The following is a 24,700-nucleotide window of genomic DNA, read 5'->3' as shown; positions in this document are numbered from 1 at the left end:
ATAATATACTGCCCAGTGGTAAAAATGCATCTCTGGAGCCAGCTGCCTTGTCGAATCCTGGTTCTACCATTTGCCAGTTGTGAGACACTGGGCAACCTACTTGACTCCTCTGTACCTCAGTTTCCTATAAAAATGGAATCATAACAGTACCTCCTTTATGAAGTGATTACAAATATTAAAGATGTTATGGGAAATATATATTAATAGAGTCAAAACCCAAGGGACACTACTCGATTTGTTTAAAAAATTATCCTTTAGAAGCAATTTCTATTTTGGATTATGGGGCATTTTTTCACATTTTCAACGACCCATTTGAATTTCACAAATCTCAAAAGCACAAAACAAGAGTTTTCATGCAGTTGTTCCTCTTCACAGTTAAATTGTCTACAGATGAGCATTAAGTTCTCTTTAAGCATTTCTAATTTGCTAATTTATAGCAATGAATCTTGTAAATCAAGGTCTTTCTGACATCAGCTTACACTGAGAGAGATCATTTGCACTGCTTTGTTTCATTTCTTTTGTCTTTATCATTCTATTTGCATGAAACGTTTTTTGCACTAAACCTGAATTCCACAAGCACTGCATATCATATGTATATTTTCCTGTAAGTAAAGTTTTAATAAGTAATAAGGTACAAAAGCCAAAGAGGACAGGAAGATATTTGTTATGGCATAATTAATAAATAGAAAATATCTAGTTTGGTTGTGTTAGGATAGCTATGTTACCTACTGAAGTAATTATGTTTACAGCTGACCTTTAAACAACATGGGTACAGGTCCACTTCTTTTTCTTTTTTTGAGATGGAGTCTCACTGTCTTCCAGGTTGGAGTGCAGTGGTGCGATCTTGGCTCACTGCAACCTCTGCCTCCTGGGTTCAAGTGATTCTCCTGCCTCAGCCTCCCAAGTAACAGGGATTACAGGCACACACCACCACACCCAGCTAATTTTTGTACTTTTAGTAGAGATGGGGTTTCACTGTGTTGGCCAGGCTGGTCTCGAACTCGTGACCTCAAGTGATCTGCCCCCCTCAGCCTCCCAAAGTGTTGGGATTACAGGCGTGAGCCACTGCACCGGTCTGCACTTCTACATGGATTAATTACAATAAAAGTTGGAACAAGGGTGCCTGCCTCTCGTCACCCCTTCCACCTCCTCCACCACTTCTGCTTTTGCTATTCCTGAGACAGAAACAACTCCTCCTCCTCCTCCTTCTCCTTTTTCTCGTTAGCCTATTCAATGTGATGATGAGGACGAAGACCTTTATGATAATCCACTTCCATTTAATAAACAGTAAATATATTTTTTCCTTACAAATTTCTTAATAACATTTTCTTTTTTCTAGCTTACCTTATTGTAAGAATACGGTATATAACACATATAACACACAAAATGTGTGTTAATCAGCTTTATGTCATCAGTAAGGCTTCAGGTCAACAGTGGGCTATTAACAATTAAGTTTTTATAAAGTCAAAAGTTATACCTAAATTTTCAACTTTGAAGAGGGAGTCGGGGGGGGTGGGGGTTGTTCCCCTAATCTCTGTATTATGCAACGGTCAATTACATTTTAAAGAAATTTAAAGAAAGAAATGTGGCTAATGAAACTAATAGGAATTCTATTTACATTTTAAGAAAACGTTCCTATGAGGGAATTTTCAGTAACAAATTACCTTTACAAGATGGAAGACTGTATATCTAATGGACTTAAAACAGCTATAACACATAGAGCACTCAATAAACATTTGCTCTTCTGTTAGCTCTCTCAGTCTTCATCTAGGAAAACCATTCACAAGAACTAATTCCTGGAGTTCCAAGTATCCCAGAGCATCATCACATGAAGTTTAATGACAACACCAGGGTGATAAGTCAATAGTAAAGATGGAACCTACAGGGAGAACCATTAATGGAAGCAGAGGACAGAAGAAATTATAGACTTTGCAATAAGAAAGGGCCTTTGAAAATCCCCCATCGTAAGAGGGGAATATAATTTGAAACTTTATGTAATTAATGAATCTAATTAAAATTGTGCTAGAGCTCTAGAGAAATGTTGTAAAGTGTAGTCCAAGGACCCAAAAATAAAATCATACAAGGTACTTGTTAAAACTATGAATGGCTAGACTGTGGAACTGAAATACTTCACGGAGTGTCCCAGATAATTCTGATACTCATTCAACTTTAAAAAACTGCCACTAGGGAAATGCCTTGAGCTACTTCTAGAGCAGTGGTTCTCAATGGGAGACAGAAATTATCAGAATCATTTGGGACACTCTTTCAAATTACATTCCCCTTCTCAGTCCAACCAGGGAGAAAAATAATTTAAAAGGAAAGTCTTCTGTGTTTTGAAAAAGCTCCTTTCCCAATCAAAGGGAATAGATCTTGTGGGTTTAATACAGCCAAGATAACAGATGTTCCAAAAGTTTAGCACCTCAGTTAAATCAGGAGGAAATATGGTACACAGAACCAGAAAATCATATCCTTTGCCTTACAATGAAATCTTTCCAGCTATAGAATCTTCAAACCTCCACACCTGTAAACAAAAACCGAAAGGCCAACATTTCTTTTCACTTTCTCCGCACTTAAGCTACCTCTTCTTATGTATGACAGAACTTCCTCTTGGACACGAAAGTAGTATTTTGGATCTCCCAGGACATAGTCCATTTGTGGCACAGTATAGCTTTATGATTCAGACCAAATGCTTACTGGTCTGTGGCAAGCAAGCAAGAAGTGTCTTCTACTGGGGAAAAAAAAACTGAACTATCTGGTTTCTTAAATATTTCCTTCAGGAATGATAGGAATTATGAAACTTCTTTCGAAAAACAAGTAAAATTAAGGATGATCATGATTGTGTGTAACATAAAGGAGGAGGAGACAAAGAGAAAGAGAAAACATTCCTATCAAACTTAAAAAAAAAGCAGTACCTAGCTTATATAGACTTACTAATAATAATTCTACATTTTTGATCAGGGTAAAAGAAAGAGGGAGTAAAGCAAACAAAAGTCCTCACACGTCTGCTAGTACAGTACTACTGTAACTGTGCTAGACCCTGAACTATCCACATTATAAGAAGTATCACCAAGTGTCCATTGTCATATATTCCAGCAGTATCACCATGTAGGACAATCCAAAGAGATATGGTTATCAAAAACCTACCCAGTAGGAACTCAGTGTATGAGAGAACTCAAGAGACCTTGGTACCAAAGGTAGTGAGAAGTAGAAGGAAAGAAAATCAACCACAAGGAGAAAAATAAAAATAGAAGCAGTCGATAAGCCTTCGTGCATCTAACATTCTGAAAGTTTCAACATTCCATTTTAATAAAACATATGATGACTGGGCACAGACAGTTTCCCACTGTGGTTAACCTTAATGCTTAGCTATAGTCTTAGCTATTATTAAAATATTAAGTGTTGCAACCATTTGGAAATCTAACTATAAATACACATTAAAAATTAAACAAACTTGAATTTTACTCATTTCAACCCATCTCTAAATTCACATAATCCTATTTTACTTTTTCATTATTGCCCTTCTCCAAACATTAAGATTAAGTGTGTTTGGATATGAACAGATATTTGGATTTTACAGACACACCCACTCAGTTTTTTAAATCACAAATTCACATTTGCTGGGTTATTTAAAATAAAAACAGGCTATGGTATGCTATAATTTTCTACAGGTTAGTACATACTGTGGATTTTGTTATCAGAGACTGCCCACTACAGACATTTACATGTCCCAGCCTATGGGATCCACAGAAGGACAAAAGAAACTGGAGGTGGGGGCGGGGTGGAAAGACGTAGGTCAAAGGGTACAAAGTTGTAGCTACATAGGCTGAAAAAGACTAGAGTTCTAACATACAGCACGGGGGCTACAGTTAATAATATCGTAATGTATACTGTGAATTTGCTAAGACAGATTTTAGGTGCTCTTAACACAAAAGAAGGTAACTATGTGAGATGATGAATATGTTAATTTGCTTGATTATCATGTATAGAATAGTTTGACTATAGTACTCACTTCACTATGTATTAATATATGTATATCAAAACATCATGTTGCACATGTTAACTATATAATTTTTTAATATTAAAAAAATAATTTTTTGAGAGTAGAGACCGCCAGAACATCAATTTCCCCACTCAATCCTAACAGCGAATTCCTGAGAAAAAGCCACTCTTAACCAAAGTTTTTACTCTAAGACTCATTTTTACAATAAAACCAATGCATCTTGACATTTATCAACTGTCATTTCCCTTGAGTTTTTCTTAGAAATATGTCTCCCTTACTTCTTCCCTCTCTTATTCTCTGTTGTGCATGCACACACACAAAACAGGAAGATACACTTGGAGGGAAATTTCAGAAAAATACACTTTACTTCTACAGTAGAAGTGTGAGAGTGGAGCTTCACTTTACACTTCCTGGATGTCAAAACTGTTGACATTTTTAAAGAGTATTTATGACTTTTACAAGTAAACAAATTTTCAGAAATAAAAGCTGTATCAGACAATACAGGAGAATCTTTATAAACTTGGGATATGAAGGAATTTCTTTAAAAAGAAAATACAGCTATTATCTTAAAAGATGATTAACTATAATAAAACTCAACTAATACCTATTTATCAAGGGATGCCATAAAGAAAGTGAAAAGACAAGTTACAAACTGGGAAAAAAGATTTGCAACACATATAAATGACAAAAATTATTTTAAAATAATCATTTTAAAAAGAAAAACAATACAATAGAAAAACGGGCAAAAGACTAGAACAGGCACTTCATCAAAAGAGAAAAGCTGAATGGCTACTTGATAGGTATGTCAGGATTTATTTCAATTATTCTACATACGCTGTAATATTCTTTTGTATAATCAGTACTTAACAAAACAGTTTTTTAACATACGTTTTTAAATTTAAAAAAAAAAAAAGAAACAAAGTTGATCTCTGTAAATAAAGCCAGTACCTTTAACGTCAGGCCTAATGTATGATAGCAGACTGAGCTCCCCTGGTTTCTCAAGCAGTGCCCTGGCTGCTCCTTCTAAGCCCAACTGTCTTGCTCTCTGGGCTTTAGTCCCTTTGCTCCCAGTTTTATATGGAGCAGACTAGAAAATAAAGACAGAAAACATATGATTCAGTTTTAAAAAAACAAAAGTTAAAACTAGGATACAAAATTAGAGGACATGCTGAGAATGCTAAAGAAATCCTTTTCTCAATCTTTTCCTCTTCCTTCAGAGATGAATTAAAACTAATTTGAAAATGCTTTACTGTATGAAGATGGTATGTGCTTTATCTTATTCTTTATATTTTTCTATATGCTAAATTAGTTGCTTGGTTTCACTCATCTTAAAAACTCATTGCTTGGACTGCAAAGTCCTCAACTCAAGCAAGCTCCTTTAAAAGTGTTCTACACATAATTCTACTTCTTTGTTTTTTTGTTTTATTCTTTTTTTTGAGATGGAGTCTCGCTCTTTCGCCCAGGCCTGAGTGCAGTGGCGCGATCTCGGCTCACTGCAAGCTCTGCCTCCCAGGTTTAAGTGATTCTCTTGACTCAGTCTCCCAGGTAGCTGGGACTACAGGAGCGTACCACTACGTCCAGCTATTTTTTTTTTTTTTTTTTTTTTTGCATTTTTAGTAGAGACAGGGTTTCACCATGTTGGCCAGGGTGATCTCGATCTCTTGGTCTCGTGATCTGCCCGCCTCGGCCTCCCAAAGTGCTGGGATTACAGGCATGAGCCACCGCACCTGGCCGGTCAATTCTTCTACTTCTTTTTTTTTTTTTTTTTTTTTTTGAGATGGAGTCTTGCCCTGTAGCCTAGGCTGGAGTGCAGTGGCGCGATCTTAGCTCACTGCAACCTCCGACTCCCGGGTTCAAGCAATTCTCTGCCTCAGCCTCCTGAGTAGCTGGGATTACAGGCACCCGCCACCACGCCCAGCTAATTTTTGTATTTTTAGTAGAGACGGGGTTTCACCATCTTGGCCAGGCTGGTCTTGAATTCCTGACATCGTGATCAGCCCACCTCGGCCTCCCAAAGTGCTGGGATTACAGGCGTGAGCCACCGCGCCCAGCCAATTCTTCTACTTCTTAATCCACTCACTCTCCAACCCACCATCATCTGGCTTCTCTTCTCACATACCTTGCAGGAAATGATATCACAAAAATCCATGATGATCTCCTAATTACCAAATATATATATTTTTTTCAGGCTTCATTCTGCCAAACTTCTCTGCTACACATAACTGCTGATCATGACCTCCATCTAAAACTCTCTTCCCTGCTGTTCCAGGGCACCATCATCTCCTGATTCTCCTCATACTTCTCTATTTTTTTCCTACCTCCTTATGCTCTCACATCCTCCATCCACACTTCAAAAGGTGGTAACCTCCAGTGGTCAATCCTGACCTGCTAACAAACACTTCTTGAGTGAGTTCTTCCATTCTCATGGTTTCACATACCAACTACAGGCTGAAGACATCCACATCTGGATCTCTAGTTCAGCCCTCTCTGATAAGCTTCGCGTTTGTATAATCTACTGTCCTTCCCTACTTGACTGGAAATTCCTTGAGACAAAGACTATGTATTTATTCATCTTTGTAAACCCAAGTGCCTAGCACAAAAAAAACACTCTATAAATATTTATTGAATAAAGAATAAATATTTTGTTGCATTAAATAATGGTGGCTAATGACGTTAGCTTTTTATTTCTTGGTGTTCTTTAATCATAAGAAGACCCAAATTGCAATATATTCAGGTATTACGTTAAAAGATAAAAAGGATTCCTTACCACGTGTTCTAGTTCTTCAAAAGTTTTACAATTCAGCATGGCTTTTAACAAGCACTCAGACATCTTCCCTTCCTTCTTAATTTTCTGGATTGTACTATGAACTTTCTTTGCAACAGCCCTGAAAAGAGAAACTTTTGTAATATACCAAAACTGTATGTCAAAACTTTCTTTTCAAAGCTACCTCAAACTTACAGAAAAGTTGCAGGTAAAGTAAAAGGAACTTTATTGTCTCTGAACTGTTTGAGAATAAGTTAACATCCCTGCACTCCAACACTTTAGTGTGATTTCCTACAAATACAAATCTTCTACATAACCACAAAATAACCATCATTATCAGATAATTAACACTAATATATTACTACCATCTAATGCAGACCTCATTCAGGTTTTACCAACTGTCCCAATAATATCCTTTATAGTGGATTCAGTTAAGAATTATGGGTTACATGTAGTTGGCATGCAACTACAGTCTCCTTCAAGCTAAAACAATATTTCAGTCTCTCCTTGATTTTCTTCTCCTTGATAAGGCCTTGATGTTTTTGAACGCTACTGGACAGTTATTTTGTAGAATGTCCTGCAGCTTGGGTTTCTCTGATGTTTCCTCACAATTAAATACCGACGGAGCATCTTTGGCAGAAATATCATAGAAGTCATACTGTGTTCTTACTACACGTTATTAGGTGGCAAATGATTTTGATTTGTCTCATTACTAATTAACTTTGATCATTTGATTAAGGTAGTATCTGTGGGTTTCTCCAAGACACAGGTACTCTTTATTCCTCTTGTAATTTTAAGTATTTTGTGGAGAGGTACTTTGAGACTATATAATTATCCCATTCCTCATTAAACTTTGAATTTATTCACTGATTTATTTATATCACTATAGATTTAATGGTTTTTTATTTTACTTAGTGCTACAATCCATTGCTATCATTTATCTTAATGTTCAAATTGTTCCAGATTTGGCCAGAAGTAACCCCTTCAAGCTAGCTTCTGTGTCCTTTTGACATGTATCTGTCATTCTGCGAGCACTTCCTTACTCTCTGGCATATGATATTTCAGGCTTATCTTCTAGTTTCCCTGCCCCAGCCCTGGAATCAGAAGAATGATACTTAAAAGCCAAGGTATAGGTACTAGATATGCTCATTGCTACTGGAGTATCACTGCTCAGGATGGGCACACCTAGCACCCATAATTGGTTTCCAAATACCATTCCCCACTAAAAAGAACCAGGATTCCATGTAGAAAAGCTGATTCCAGGAATCAATTTACAGGGATCACTAAAAAACTAACGACAAAAGGAAGGGTGGGCACAGTAGTTCCCCCACTTTACAACAGGTTTTCACTGTGAATATACAAGCCTGTTGTTACAGTTAATGCTTCTCATCCTATCGTATTACCTCCTATTTACAGAATCTGCCTAATAATGGTATTGCTAAAATGATGGGCAAAAGTTAGAGATGATAATATGATTTATTCAAAATGATCGATGGAAAAGAAAATTAAATCTACTTGTAAATTTAAAAAAAAACTAAAGGCAGAAGACTATAAATTAAAGAGAAGAATATAAATTAAAAAGAAGAATATGCAGTACTTAGATTACAACCTGTATGTCTTCTATAGTCATGGTAGCCCAAGACTGTTTTCAAGGGCTAAAGCCTACCAGGTCATTTTAACAAAAAGCCAATTCCTTTTGTCCTATTAGCCTGCATATAAGGAAGAAGAGAATTATCTTTAGAGAAAAATACAGAAAAGTTTTCTTAATATCCAGAATTATACTCTTTAATTCACTTTTCAACAGTGAATTTAAAAATGTTTTACGTTGCAACCCAGTATACATACATATACATGCTACATAATTGAAACATTTCATGAAACAATATTTGCCTTTACCACATAAATGTACTCTTATATTTTCTATTCACTATTTCATTTTTTAAGTGGTATGACTTATTAAATTGGTTTTACTTCTCATGTAGGGGTAGCAATTAACAAATTGAAAATCAATGCTCTAGTTATAGAAAATGCTGAGCTCAAGAAAAAATAAAGATCATATCTCATTACCAGAAAGAAATCTCTGTATTATAGAAAAAGATCTCTTAAGTTCCAGTCAATGCCCCCACTTACTTCAAGGAATATTCACTCCTCTACTAATATTCAATGTATTCCCCTATTCATAGAAACCCAGAGAATGGAATTCTTTTGCAATAGAAGGGTTTTTTAAAGAAAAAGAAAATAATAATATTCTTGATATACAGCTCCTATTTGTCTCCCATACAACCAAATATTGTTAGACTACCCTTTAATTTTTTAAGCAAGCTTTTCTTCCTTGTGAGGCTTTCTCCAATTTCAGATCCAAAACCCTCAGACTTTCTTAATTACCTTGTCTTCAACCAAACAGAAAGCTTACTTCAGAATTTGCAAACTGCTGGCCTTCTAGGTGTGGTCAAGAGTGGTTTTGTTTGGCCTAGAAATTTCTTACGTAAAAACTCAAATTACCAGCTTCTTTTCAGAAACAGGAAGAACCAGCAAACTGGGCAGACAACCCTGCATGACAGTAATCTACTGGAGACGAGCAGGGGTTGCCCCTCTTAGACAGGGTTTGTAATCTCCAATTCTTATTCCCCGTGCTTGATTATCCTAGCCTGGCTCTGGAAGATTTGCATCTGAGACTATTTGATTTAGTCATTTATATTTTTACATTGGCAAATTGATTCTGCCTCTCAATGAAGTATAACTTTCCACATATTAGCACTTTAATTCTCCTGACACTAAAAGAACGTCAACAAAAGAGGTAGAAAAGTGAGATGCAAGTTCCCCCAAAATAACGGAAAGCTTGTCAAGCTTGTTATAAAAATTACCCTTAATACTTTTAAAATGGCTTCATAGTAGAATGATAATCCAATTTTAATCAGATCTTTTTTGTACACTTGAAGAATGTACATATTAACACAGTGCCCATGGGAGACATGCAATAAATGCATAAGCAGTGAAGTGTTTTAATAAACCCTATCGAATAATATGGTCAGTCTTGTAGTCTTTGTACACATGTTTCTCAGTTATTAACAGTGAGTCCAGGGGCATAATTTTTTTAAAAAGGTACTTTCCATTCTGTAACCATACAAAACTTACAATCCACTATTGTTAAATTACCATAACCATTAAAAGTATGGGAAAAAGGCTGGGCATGGTGGCTCAAGCCTATCATCTCAGCACTTTGGGAGTCCAAGGCGGGTGGATCACTTAAGGCCAAGAGTTCAAAATCAGCCTGGCCAACATGGCAAAACCCCGTCTCTACTAAAAATACAAAATTAGTGGGGCGTGGTGGCGCATTCCTGTAATCTCAGCTACTCGGGAGGCTGAGGCAGGAGAGTCGCCTGAGCCTGGGATACAGAGATTGTAGTGAGCTGAGATTGCACCACTGCACTTCAGCCCAGGCGACAGAGCAAGACTCTGTCTCCGAAAAAAAAAAAAAGATGGGAAAAGGAAATATACATATTTCCTACCAAACTCTATACTGCCAAAGAACTCTCCACTTAGGAACTTTATGAAATTAAAAGGACAGATTTATGTGAGTGGTTAAAAGAGTTAGAATAAAATGTACTTTCTGAGTTTCCTGCTGGCAGTCCTAATTTTGCCATTATGCCCAACCTTTTCTATGAAAGAAGATGACAGTCAAACTCCGAGGCACACACTTTTACTGCAAATGACCTTTTTGCTAATACATGCTCAAGCTATGCATAAACACACCAGCAGAGGGACTCCATACACCCGCTAAATAAAGAGGACTATATCCACATTACAATAATTCAAGGAAACAAAATGTTGAAATTGTCAAATATACCGTCATTCACTTTCTCACTGTTCCTCATTGGCCTTTTCCCCTTACACTAGGCTTATTCTTTTTTAGGTTTCTTACCGTAGCTCTTCTAGGGTTTGCTGAACTTCTCTCAAGGAATCAGCATCAAGGTTATTAATGAGCTCTTTTCTATAACGTATAATGAAGGGAATTGTGTTATCATCATTAAAGAGACGAATGATGTTGGCACAAACCCAAGGTTCAATATTAGTTCTTTCAGATAAAACCTGCAAATTAAAGATACTTAGTGATTTAAAATGCTGAAAATTAAACATCTATATCATGTATAATTTAAAACATAGTATCAAATAATGTTCTCCAGTGACTTAGAAACTACTTGCTATAGTTTTTTAAAAAAAGAAAGCCATATAAAATACATGTATCCATTGACAATCATAATGGTAAAATAGCCATTTCACAAATTCAATAAAATCTAATCCAAACCACTGCATCATTCAAATTCCAGTGTTCAAGGAGGGCACTTTTTAATGATGCAATGATATACTTTTCATCTCTCATATTGGTAGCAAAACAAGGAGGTGGTAACTCACTTTGTCAGCATGAGAGCAAAGGAAAGCCATTTTTAGTCATTGCTAGTGAGCAATTTGGCAATATCTATGAAAATTTACAATGCATAAATAAACTTTGGCCCAGCAGCAATTCTACTACTGGAAATTTATCATAACATATACATGCCTCTAGAAAATATTATTTATAATAATTTTTTTTTGAAGAACTGTTCCTAGCAGAGTAAAGGTGAGCAAAAACCTAAGTTTACAATGGAGGAACTGGAAAATATGTTATGCCCATACTAAATACCATGCAAGCATTTAAGAATCTGAGGCAGCTCTATATGAACTAATATGAAATGATTCACAAGATCTGGAAATAAAAAGGTAATTGGTTGGGTGAGGGTTAGAGTTGGAAGACCCTTCTATATCTTTTGAATTTTGTATCATGCACTAATACAACATCTTCAAGCTAATTAATTACTTTTTAATTTTTTTAATTTTTTTATTTTTTTGAGACAGTGTCTCACTCTTTCACCCAGGCTGGAGTGCAGTGGCACAACTGTGATTCAATGCAACCTTGAACTCGCAGGCTCAAGTGATCCTCCAGCCTCAGCCTCCAAATAGCTGGGACTACAGGCCACGCCATCACACCTGGCTAATTTTTTTTTTTTTTATTAGTGGAAATGAGGTCTTACTATGTTGCCCAAGCTGGTCTCAAATACCTGGGCTCAAGCAATCCTCCCGTCTCAGCCTCCAAAAGTGCTGGGATTACTGGCATGAACCACTGCAACAGGCAATTAATTATTTTTTAAAATATATGTTTTAAAATATTATTTATTTAAAATCATTGGTATTTTAAATATTTAATTATTTTAAATTATAAATATTAAAATATTTAAAATTATTTTAAATATTTAATTACTTTAAATTATAAATATTAAAATATTTAAATTTTTTAAATATTTAATTATTTTAAAATATTATAATTATTAAAATATTTAAAATTATTTTAAATATTTAATTACTTTAAATTATAAATATTAAAATATTTAAAAATTGTTAAATATTTAATTATTTTAAAATATTATAAATATTAAGATATTTGAAATTATTTTAAATACATATTAAAATTGATGTTAATTATAATATTAAAATACTAATATTTACAATAATATTAAAAGATGATTTATTAATTATTTAAATATTTAATTATTTTTAAGTCTACAGGTTTTAGCAAAATGTACAGTTAAACAGAAAAGTTTACAAAAGTCAGCCCGGAAAAGAGAAAGACTAAAATCCAATTTTAGTAGCTTCCCAAACCCTAAGCAGCTCTTTCAAAGTAAAGAACAAAAGGAGTACGTTTTATTATTATTTCAACCCTGAATGCCCAAGATCTGACAGAAACTGGGGTAAAAAACAGGGAAAATTTATTAAAGAATTATCGTAATCAACTGATTATCAAAATCAAGTCCAGATACATAACAGACTGAATTTCAAGACTACATATGAAATAAATGGCTAAACTCCAGAGACTACAGAGGATATCTCATTCTCGGGGCATATTAAATCCTGAGGTCTACATCTTATCACCCATTCTGATGGATTAATGCCAATTCTGATAAGAAAGCCAATTTCACATTTCTATCCCTGACTCTCTTTCACATGAGCTCCAGACTCATTTAGCTAACTATTTTGACACATTCTCTTGGAAATCTAATGGGCATCTCAAACCTCGCATTTCCAAAGTTATCTTCTTCTCAAACTTATTTCTCCCCTACTTTTACCCATATTATACTATTCAAATGGCAATTCAACCCAGAAAACTGAGTCTAACTCTTCCAACTCCTTCAACTCTTAAATCCAATCCATCTTAAGAACCAGTCAACTTGAACTGCAAAATATTTCCTTACTGTCACTGTTCTTCATTTCTTCTGCCCCACACCCCAGTCTAGTTCTAGCCTGAACTAATGAAATAGCTTTTACCTGTTCTCCCTGCATCCACTCTGTCTCATCTATTCCAGTATACACAAAGCAACAAGAATGTTATTTTCAAAATGTATACTGGATGTTGACCTGTCACTGATTTCCCATTGCATTTGGAATCCAAACTCCTTACCATGACCCAAAAGAAAGCAGCCTCTCTCCAACCTCATCTTATCCAGTCTTTCCCTAGATCATTAGATGCCAGCCCAATAGCCTTCTCTCAGTTCCTAGAACAAGGCCAGTTACTTTGCTCTTAAGAGGCTTTCATGAGGCTCCTCCCTCTTTAGAAATACTCCTGTTGCTTGTTATCTTCCCTGACCCTCACAAAATCAACTCATTTATATTTTCTCTCTCAAACCTGTACCTTTTCCTGTTTCCTGTTCCAGTCCACATCATGTCATCTACCACAGAAACCTTAGGGGATACTGTGGTTATCTCCCATAATACTGTGGCCACCTCTCTCCATTACATAGCAGCTATGTGGCTTGACAGCACTTGACCCTAACTCCAGCTCCACAGCATGAGGCTCAAGGAACCAGCTGTTTTCAGAATTAACATCCTGAGTGCTGCATTGCTCTGGCCAGAGAGATTAGCCCAATCAGCATAAAGTTAAGATTTGGGCTGGAACTTCCTCTGAAGAAATACAGTTTGTAGAGGCAGAAATTCAAAGTTGTAGCCATTTTATTGTTATGAGGATGGTGGTGCTAAGAGAATAGTAGATTGTTTCAGTGATCTGACCGAAAATTTCCTGTTACATAGGTCAATAAATCTCCTTTATTGCTTAAACTAGTTTGAGACAGTTTTCTTTTATTGTAATCAAAAGCATTCTAATCAATGGCCTAAGCATCACTGTATATTCTCTATCACATCCATCTACTCTGTCACCAAGGAGGCAAACAGAACTTATAAAATGTCTATTCCCTCCCTCCTCAAGCTCTGTTTCCACTAATAGCATCTTTGATCTGAACCCATAGTAGGTATTTATTGTTGTCTATGCCTCCCACCCATCCCATCTGCATTACTACAGATATTTCTAAAATACAAATATAATCAAGCCCCTTATTTTCTTCTTTTGTTTGAACTTAAGCTCCAATGACTCTTAGCTACCTACAGGTAAAGGTCAACCACACTTCCCTCTTGAGAGGCCTTCATGAGGCTACTCATGAAGAAGTTAGCAATCTAGAGGGGAAGATAAAATATTAATCCAAATAAGTAAAAATAAAACAGCATGTGCCAGGCAATAAGTGGCACCATGTTTTTAAAGAAAAGATCTCCCTGAGGTAACCAAGGGAGGCCTGCTGAAGGAATAGCATTTTGGTTGACCCTTGAAAGATAGGCAAGATTCTGAAAGACAGAGATGACAGGTGGAAACGACAGGAATGCTCATCATTTTGGAACTGTGTGATTGTTAGAGAAATCCATGGGCTCCCACTACCCAACAGTTCAGTTATTGTTGAATAAAAGAAACCTAAGACAGCTAAGACTCCAGACACTGGATGGTACTAGGTCCTAACAAATCCATATGGCATCATGTATGTTATGGGAGTGTACAGTGCTGCTTATGCAAATTTGATCCTTGAAATTAAGGCTAACAAAACCACATACAAGCAGTCTTCATTCTGGGGACTCCAAATCACCAAATGTTTTCTATATTGTTTCAGTTGAACATTTATTTTAGCTCATATTATATGCCAATAACCATACTAAGCCAATGATAATCAAGATGTAAAAAAAATCAAGTGCCTCTTCTCAAGGAGCTAACAAGCTAACAAAAGCAGACAGACTTGTAAATAGTCAACATACAGTATGGTTCATACTCTGACAGAAGTGTATATACATTGTTTTAAGACCACAGGAAAGGTGGAAACATCGAATTCTGCAGCAATGGAAAAGCAAAAAGAGAATGAAGGTATTTCCAGGCAGCTAAATGGGGAGGCAGGAATTCCAGGAACAGAGAATAACATCAAAAGCCTCTGATGAGAAACCACTGCACATGTTTTAAATCGCTAAAAGTTCAGTAATGCTGAAATATATAAAACTGCCTTTGCAAAAATCATAACTGAGAAAATTATTACAGCAAAAGAGATCTGACCTAACCAATTCCATCTTGTTCCTAACCTCCAAGCTGTCCTTGTCCATTCCTAGGCGTAGGCTGAACTAACTCTGGGAGGAACTTAGTTTACAGTTTAGCTTTGAAACAAAGACAATAACAGCATTTTTGCAAAACAAATCCCCTTCCTGCCTGGGGACTAGACTGCCTTTGTAGGACTAACAAATTAGCCAGAAGAGTAGAAATTATGGTTCAGGAGTTGATATGGTTTGGCTCTGTGTCCCCACCCAAATCTCACCTTGAATTGTAATCCCCATAATCCCCGTGTCAAGGGCAGAACCTGGTGGAGGTAACTGAATCACAGGGGTGGTTTTCCCCATGCTGTTCTTGTGATAATGAGTGAGTCTTACAAGATACAATGGTTTTGTAAGTGTCTGGCATTTCCTCTACTTGCACTTTTCCCTGCCACCATGTGAAGAAGGATGTGTTTGCTTCCCCTTCCGCCATGATTGTAAGTCTCCTGAGGTCTCCCCAGCCATGCTGTACTGTAAGTCAATTAAACCTCTTCCCTGGCCAGGTGCGGTGGCTCATGCCTGTAATCCCAGCACTTTGGGAGGCCGAGGCGTGCGGATAACCTGAGGTCAGGAGTTCAAGACTGGCCTAACCAATATGATGAAACTCCGTCTCTACTAAAAATACAAAAATTAGCTGGGCATGGTGGTATGCGCCTGTAATCCCAGCTACTCGGGAGACTGAGACAGGGGAATCACTTGAACCCGGGAAGCAGAGGTTGCAGTGAGCCGAGATTGCAACACTGCACTCCAGCCTGGGCAACAAGAGTGAAACTCTCAAAAAAAAAAACCCTCTTTCCTTTATAAATTACCCAGTCTCAGGTATGTCTTCATAGCAGTGTGAAAATGGACAAATACAGGAGTCATGCAGCTGGAGGCTTCAGGATTTTAAAAATCCCCAAATTGCTCCTGGGGATAACATTCCCATTGTAAAACCTAAGATCAGTGCTGAAGATATTTTGCAGACCCTGCACTACATGGATCAGCTGGCAACATGCAGATTGATAACCTAGTTCATCTGGTCTTATGGCCCCCACCCAGGAACTGACTCAGCAGAAGAGGACAGCTTTGACTCCCTATGATTTCATCTCTGACCTGACCAATCAGCACTCCTAACTCACTGGCCCCCTACCTACCAAATTATCTTAAAAACTCCAATTCCCGAGTTTTCAGGGAGACTGATTTGAGTAATACTAAAACTCTGGTTTTCCACACAGCTGGGTCTGTGTGAATTACTCTTTCTCTACTGCAACTCCCTTGTCTTGATAAATAGGCTCTGTGTAGGCAGTGGGCAAAATGAACCCATTGGACAGTTACATGTACAAGGAGAGTGAAGATCAGGTGAGAAATGGAAAGGTGGATGAGGCTACATGGTGAATTCTATAGAGTTTGAACTTGATATCCTATACTCAATATGAAGCTGTTACAGGTAGTTAGACAGGCATGAGCATGGCAGGAGAGCTCCCCTCCCCAACTAGGAATGTTGGGTGATGGTTCAGCAATTATCACATTGCCTCTCTAAAAGTGATAAATTGGCAGCCAGCCCCAGGAAGAGGCCATTTCCTGATGGTCCATACTTATTACACTAAAGGGTTAACTGAATGCAGACACCAGGGAGAAGCAACTTCCCGGACATGCACACTGAGAGACAAAATGGTGGAGTATGACCTTCCAGTGTGATATGGTTTGGCTATGTCCCCACCCAAATCTCAACTTGAATTGTATCTCCCAGAATTCCCACGTGTTGTAGGAGGGACCCAGGGGGAGGTAATTGAATCATGGGGGCCAGTCTCTCCTGTGCTATTCTTGTGATAGTGAATAAGTCTCACCAGATCTGATGGGTTTATCAGGGGTTTCCACTTTTGCTTCTTCCTCATTTTCTCTTGCTGCTGCCATGTAAGAAGTGCCTTTTGCCTCCCACCATGATTCTGAGGCCTCCCCAGCCATGTGGAACTGTAAGTCCAATTAAACCACTTTTTCTTCCCAGTCTTGGGTATGTCTTTGTCAGCAGCATGAAAACAGACTAATACACAGGGACACACCACCAAAGAAGCAAAGAAAGCCTCAGATGGGCTATGTACAACTTCCTAAACACACACCACGTACTCACCTCCCAAGCATAAGGAGGGCACTGCACATGCGGGCAGCCCACTCTAAGGGAAGAATCACGGGAAAGGGGCTGGCCTATAAAGTCCTAGGATCAAAGTTAAACACCACACTTGACCTCAGTGCCTGCTTGGGTCTCTTCCGAGCATACTTTCCTTTCCTTTCTTTCCTGTTCTAAAGCCTTTTAAACAAACTTCCACTCCTACTCTGAAGTTTGCCTTGGTCTCTCTTGCCTTATGCCCCTCAGTCGAATTCTTTGGAGGAGGAGGCAAAAACTGAGGTTGCTGCAGACCCTTACAGATTTGACATCAGTAACTTGGATACCTTCCACTGGTAACAAAGCCATTCAACAATGGATCCACTCATTGTTTGGTCTCACCTGTTGAGTCAACCCCCTTTTCAAGAGTTGATGAGATCTATGAACTACAGCAGTGGTTTACAATGTGTGGTCCCCAAACCAGCAGCATAAGCATCATCTGAGAACTTGTTAAAAATGCAAATTCTTGGGTCCCACCCAAAAGCCACTCAATCAGAAACTCTGGGGTGGGGGTTTAATAAAGTGTGTTTTAGAAAAATTAGGCAAACAACAAAGAAACAACTAAAAGAGCTAAAAACAGAGAACAAGTCTTAGAGTTGGGAAGGGGTAGGGCAAAGAACTACCATAGTTTTCACTTATAAGCGATTCACATTTATTACTTTTATATTTTTTAAAAATTAACTGGCAGATAGTAATGAGAGTAAAGGGGAAAAAAGGCACTCTCGAGAATTTTTTGTACTTCTAAGACAGAGGTACTTATTTTGACTGTTGTTTTAGGCTAATTCCTCTACAGAGTCTATTATGTTCCAAACACTCTTACACAGTCAATATAAACTCATTTAAACTATATGAGAAAGGTACTTTATTGTTCCCATTTTATAAATGCAAAAACTGAGGGCCGAAAAAGTAAACTGCCCAAAATTCCACAAGCTATATAACCTCTTCAAAAATTCAATTTATATGCCAAGCAAGATGATTCCTCAGGCATAATCCTCATGTGTCAAGGGCACAACCAAGTGGAAGCAATGAATTATGGGGGGCGGTTTCCCCTATGCTGGTCTCAGGATAATGAGTCTCATGAGATCTGATGGCTTAAAATGCCCTCTCTCTAAAACCTCCAAGAAAATGCTTTTTCCCAAAGTGTCCTGAGATTTACTCCTCCAAAAGGAAATTGCTATTTCCTCAGTTAAAAAGAAAACATCTTGGCATCAAGCAAATAAACTATAGCCTTAATCATCCAGGCAGCATCTGCATTTTAAAAGAACATCTAAGTTAAATGACTCTCTAATGAGTGAAATTGAGAGAATTTTCTATTCTAAATCACTCCCAAACCAGCGACTGGCCACCTCCCCTCTGAAAAGCTGTTGATTTCTGCTGTTCTCCTTACCCTTACCTAGTTATTTCACTGTATCACTTATTCTACTACACACACAAGTTTCCTTACAGATTGCAAAAGGAAAAACCAGTGCTGTTAGAAATCAGAAGAGTGGTTGTATGACAGAGAAGGAGGAATTGGAAAATAGTATAAAGGGGGATTTTGAGATGTTGGTAATGTTCTGGAAGCTTGTCGCATGGTTACACTTTTGAACATCTCTGAGCTGTACATTTATGTACAATATTCTGTATGTTATACTTCAAAAAAAGGTTGTTTTTTAAAAAGACCATAATAAATACTACCAACTAAATTATATTAACAAAAAGTACCAATTTCTCTTATTTAATTTCTCCTGGACAAATAGGTTAAACCTAATAAGTGGTTCCGCCTTTATACACAGAATTGCACTGAGATACACAACTCAGAAATGTTGACCACTTTTTGTCTCACTTCTTTCCCCAATTTTGTCATCCCATGGCTTTCTTCACGCACATAATTCCACAAAATTCCACACAATCTCTTGCAACAAAGGGAAAATAGCTAATAAAAAAGGTTTTGTTTGCCTTTTCTCCCTGTTTAGCAAACTTTACTAAGATATTACACATGGCTGCTCAACTCCCCTACACTCACCACTCCCGAAAGAAACTGGACAACCACCACCTTTGGAGCAGTTTAATTTTCCCAAAAATTGTCTGTAGCTGGTCACTTCTTCAAATTCTTATAGTTCATGGTATCCAAAACATATCTGCAAAATAACTTTAACAAAAACTAGTTTCTGGTCGCAATCACACATTTGCAGTTTGGGAGAAAGGGCTGAAAAGGAGTAGGTTGCTTCTGTCAAAAGACCTGGTGATCCCCAACCCCGGATCAGGAAATAGAAACAAAATACATTCATGTATAATGTCTGTTAAAACATTATAGGAAGCCATTGTTTTGGATGAAGCTCCTGCAGTACGCCCCGATAGACCCTATGTTCCATAGACTAAAAATCAAAATGAACTCATCCTGGCTAAAATTTTAGTCACCAAACTAAAACAAAGTTGTTATCTGACTTTCCAAGAAATCTAAAGAATGATAACAGCCAATTTATCAAACAGGCCAGTTTCAATCTTCAATAGGCATGATAATAAAGTTCCCTCTACTTTAATCCTTATACAAAAAGACTGAAGTAACTTCATTTTATCTGTTATTTTTCTATTTTTCTGTCTCCCTCTCTCCACCTTACAAGGAAAGCAATCCACTTTCTGTTGTTTCTGCTTTCATTAGTCCTATCTATAAAACCATCTCCCCTGCTTAATTCATTAGAACACTTATCCTATTTTATGAAATGAAGTGTTGCTTGATTCTAGAATCATAAACCCAACAGAGATCTTTAAACTAAACTTGTAATTTTGTCGTTTTGACAAGCCTAAAACTAAATCAAGTGTTGACTATATAGTTCTGCCTCTATATACTATATAGTATTTTGTTGAGTCTGATCCTTATCCAAATGTTCAGGACTTTTCTGATTTTCTGGCTTGGTATTACTTGACTCTCATTCTTGTCAGTTCCCTCTTTTTCCAACATCTACCCCTGTTCTCAACCATGTTTACAAGCAGGAATACAGTTTTAAGACAAAATTACTTTCTCTCCGACAAAGTTTCTCCTGTTTACGGAGAAATTTTAAAAGTATAGGAAAGGAAATCCACATATACCACAATAATTGTCTGTAAAATTCAAGTTAAAATTAAGGAAGGATAATTGCAACTGGTTAAATAAAAAGAACCCAAACATGTAAAATTCACACGTAATAGTTTCCCAGGCAATTTCCCTAAACCCACCAGGAAAATGCTGAGCTTAATAATTGCCATCGGATTGCTCAGCAAAGGTGGCAGCGTCCCAAAAACCACTTCCCAATTCACAGGCAAGGAGTGCCCAGATTCTCAGAGAATAGCCTTTCAGCTGTCAAAATTCACTTCAAAAAAGGAAGAGGAAAAAAAATTGCTTGGAATTAAAAGGAAAATCTAGTATGCCTATAATTTTCAAAATATTTTATAAGAGGGCAAAAGGCCATAAAATAGTTCTTGTGCCTTTAAATGAGACAACTTGCTTCCAAGTCACTATTCCCACAACACAACAAAGGACATTACTGCTACTAGCTTACAAATAAAACTTTTCTTTCTTTACTTTTCCTTTGTCACTCACCTTCTGGCAGCTGGGCACCTATTGCTCATCATACACTTGTCCCTCCTCATTCTATTCAGCAAGTAATCTTGCCTTTCTCTTGGAATGTATTTTCCAAAAGGCTTTGTTTAGCTGCTATTTTAGTGACGTTACAGAACGCATTAGTGAACCCAGATATTCATTCCTAACCAAACATTAAAAGTCCAGGTTAACGGATTGCAGAACAAATTTTCTTCTCTCAAAGCTCTGAAATCACCTTTAGTTATACCTATTAGAGAAATGATGCAAACTAGAAACTAAATTCTACAAATACTTTGAGTCAATTCTCAGTAATTTCTCAGCAAGTTTTAACTTTAAGATGGTTTTTCTGAACAAACAAAACTGTTTTCTGTCTATTCTACTCCTATCCATAAAGGATTTTTTGATGGTTAACCCATTGCATCTACTAATCCATCATGATAATGTATTAAACAAATGTACAGTGCCTAGTACAGAGCCGAGCTCATAACAAGTCATCTATAAATAAATGGTAAGTATTATGATCCCTTGTCAATTAAAGATCTGTAAACCAACACCTTAAGGTATTATGGTAAAAGAAACCTAAGTAAATATTTGTCAACAATGGCTAATCATCACCTAGATTTATAAATTTACATTCTAAAGCTGAACCCTGAAGTAGACATCTTCTGGCCCAGAAATGCCCTCCTTTTCTCAGAGAACACCCCCCCACAACCCTAACACACACACACACACACAACCCTAACACACACACCCACACCCACACCCCTAAAACACACACACACACACACACACACACACACACACAGCCCTGGCAGCCATATTTCTAAAATACAGTGAGGCCTCAGCACCCCAGGCACTGGACCAGAGATGGATACCTGACCCAAATTCAGCCAATCAGACTTTCTTCTTAAAATTTGGAACTGGAGGCTGAGTGCAGTGGCTTACACCTGTAATCCCTGCACTTTGGGAGAAAGAGGTGGGCGGATCACCAGGTCAGAAGACGGAGACCATTCTGGCTAACATGGTGAAACCCTGTCTCTACTAAAAATACAAAAAATTAGCCAGGCGTGGTGGCACATGCCTGTGGTTCCAGCTACTCAGGAGGCTGAGGCAGGAGAATCGCTTGAACCTGGGAGGCAGAGGTTGCAGTGAGCCAAGATCGCGCCACTGTACTTCAGCCTGGGCGACAGAGTGAGACTCTGTCTCACAAAAAAAAAAAAAAAAATGTGGAACTGGAATACAGAAGCAACTGGTTAGTCTACGTAACTAATAAAACTAATGGCAAATAAACTAGGGAGCTGTCATTTTCTATCCTCTGTAAAGAAGCAAGAAAATCTTATCTGCTGAGAAAATAATAACTCAAACAGAGAAGTAGCAGAAATTGGTGATTATAAGACACCAGATAGAGAGAAAACTAACAGCACCTTCTCTGAGTCCTCACAGTTTCCAATTTCTGGTTCAAGTCCTTTGGGAGACTTGACCACATTCTGTCCCTTTTGTTCTTTGAAAGGTCCCTATGTCCTTGGTGAAAAACTCTTTTCTACTTAAGCTCATTATAAAGAGCTTATATACTTGTAACCTAGAGACAAAAGGTTAAGGCAGGGCCATTTTCTACATCTCTTTCCCTGTAACAGAGGGTGGGAAGCAGAGTCATAGAATAAGTAGCTCTTAACTATGAATAACTTATTACCAAGTCTCAAAGACCAGAGACTTCACAGTCTAAAACTTCTTAACTTCCTCCTGCACACTGCCAACTACCAGAGGTGGATCTATGTCAACAACGGAAATAAGCTTAAAAAGCATTAGAAAAGGAAAAGAGAAGGGAAGTGGTACATGTCCACCTGCCTCTGTAGGCCTGGTGTGGAACCAAGAACTTTAAGAAAGGCTTCAGGGTGAATCTGATGCAGGTAGTCCATGGACCACACTTTAAAACACTGCCTTCTAGGTATAAATGAACAAAGAAAAAGAAGGCACAGAAAGGAGCCTAATTATACTCTGTTTTTCCAAGATACCTTGGACTATTCATTCAGGAACAAGGTAAGAGGAAAAGCTGTAAAGCAACATTCTATTCCTTAGTGCACCAAAGAGAAGAAAAATCATGATTAAAAATTACCAGTGACAGGCCAGGCGTGGTGGCTCATGCCTGTAATCCCAGCACTTTGGGAGGCCGAGGCGGGCAGATCACGAGGCAGGCAGATCAAGACCATCCTGGCTAACACGGTGAAACCCTGTCTCTACTAAAAATACGAAAAATTAGCCGGGCGTGGTGGCAGGTGCCTGTAGTCCCAGCTACTCGGGAGGCTGAGGCAGGAGAATGGCATGAACCCGGGAGGTGGAGCTGACAGTGAGCACCACTGCATTCTAGCCTGGGCGACAGAGCAAGACACCGTCTCAAAAAAAAAAAAAATTACATTTTACTAAGAGGTAATAGAAAAGGCAGCATGGGTACAAAGACATTTGTGACACACAGGCAGTCCCAGATTGAGAAGTGGAATCAGGATCCAGCAGAGGCCCTCGGCTCTACAGCCACAATCATAGCAAGGGAAAGAGTACACAATAGAATCACATGGGACAGATAACAGGGAGGGAAGTCACCCCCATCTACCCTGAGAGGCACTACCATAATTAAGTCTAAAATGGTCCCAGAATGTGCTGGGACAGACAAAAGCTCACTAGCTACTCTTCGGGTCTCTAATACTGTCCCCAAAGCCAGCCAAAAAAACTGGGAGAAATCTGATTTCCCCTGTAGTAAGACATATAATTCTGGCATCTCAAGTTGGAATTCTTACAGAATTTCCTTTCAAAAATCGCTAGGCCTTGTTGTAGTACATTACAACATTATACTAAGGGTTAAATAGATGTATGAACAGCCAGTGACCTAATCACCTATACTGCTTTTATAGGAAAATACAGTCCAAGTTCAAAGCAAAAACTTAACAATGAACCTGTGGGGGCCCAACCAGTTGGTACAATCTGTCTATATAGTTTATGTTCACTAAAACACCATAGCAAAGGCCAAGAGAGGCCACACATCTTAGCTGAAGAACTGATGATTAGCTACAACACAAAACAGTGTACCCAAGAAAGTCACAAGTAGGAAAGCCTCCAGAAATCACTGGCAAAACTGAAGAGAGAATTGAAAACCCCCAGCCCTTCCCTTAGACAGTACAACCCCTATGCTAGTCAAAAAGAAAGCACTCAAAACAACTAAAGTGACAGAAAAAGGCTGCACATACCTGTACCATGTCCCAATTCATTTCCACCTCCTCTTTAATATTATTGGCATTTGCTGGAAACTTGACAGGCTGCCCCTGAGGACATGTTTCAGTCTTGATTTTCTTTAAAGGGGACTGACCAAATGTAAAGTCATCATCATTCTCTTCCTTCTTGCATGTACCTCCCCACACAGTGCTTGTGGATGGTGTCTCTGAACTACTACTCTCACCCTCTAAGTTGCTGGCTTTGCTGGTTTCTTCATCAACTTTCAGCTTTTTAGTCCTTCGAACTGTATGTGGCTGCGCTGCACATTTCTGTTTTGTCTTGGCTGTTTTCAGAGTCTGTACAGTATCCAATTTATTTTTTCTGTCTTCCAAAGCAGTATCAGCAATAGCCACAGAGCTATTCTATCAAACCACAAAGAAAACATATGAGAATTAGAAGATAAAAAGCAATTTCCTGGGACTATTACTCACAAATAAAAGTGAACAAATTATTGATACACACAATAACTTGGAAGAATCTCAAGGAAATTATGTT

The 24,700-nt window shown here is 37.8% G+C and overlaps 1 protein-coding gene across 1 annotated transcript in view; it reads right to left on the bottom strand.

Annotated features, from left to right (window-relative positions):
- SRBD1 (S1 RNA binding domain 1) overlaps window positions 1–24,700 on the bottom strand; it is a 230,130-nt gene that overhangs the window by 188,128 nt on the left and 17,302 nt on the right. The window contains exons 4-7 of the mRNA XM_008976238.5: window positions 24,181–24,567; window positions 10,687–10,853; window positions 6,768–6,885; window positions 4,949–5,087 (exon numbers count right to left, since the gene is read on the bottom strand). Coding sequence (XP_008974486.1) covers window positions 4,949–5,087; window positions 6,768–6,885; window positions 10,687–10,853; window positions 24,181–24,567 — 811 coding nt within the window. The remainder of the gene's footprint in view (window positions 1–4,948; window positions 5,088–6,767; window positions 6,886–10,686; window positions 10,854–24,180; window positions 24,568–24,700) is intronic.

This window comes from Pan paniscus, chromosome 12 (genome assembly GCF_029289425.2).
Source record: "Pan paniscus chromosome 12, NHGRI_mPanPan1-v2.0_pri, whole genome shotgun sequence".
Lineage (NCBI taxonomy): Eukaryota > Metazoa > Chordata > Mammalia > Primates > Hominidae > Pan > Pan paniscus.
This window is presented reverse-complemented; position numbering and strand designations above follow the sequence as displayed.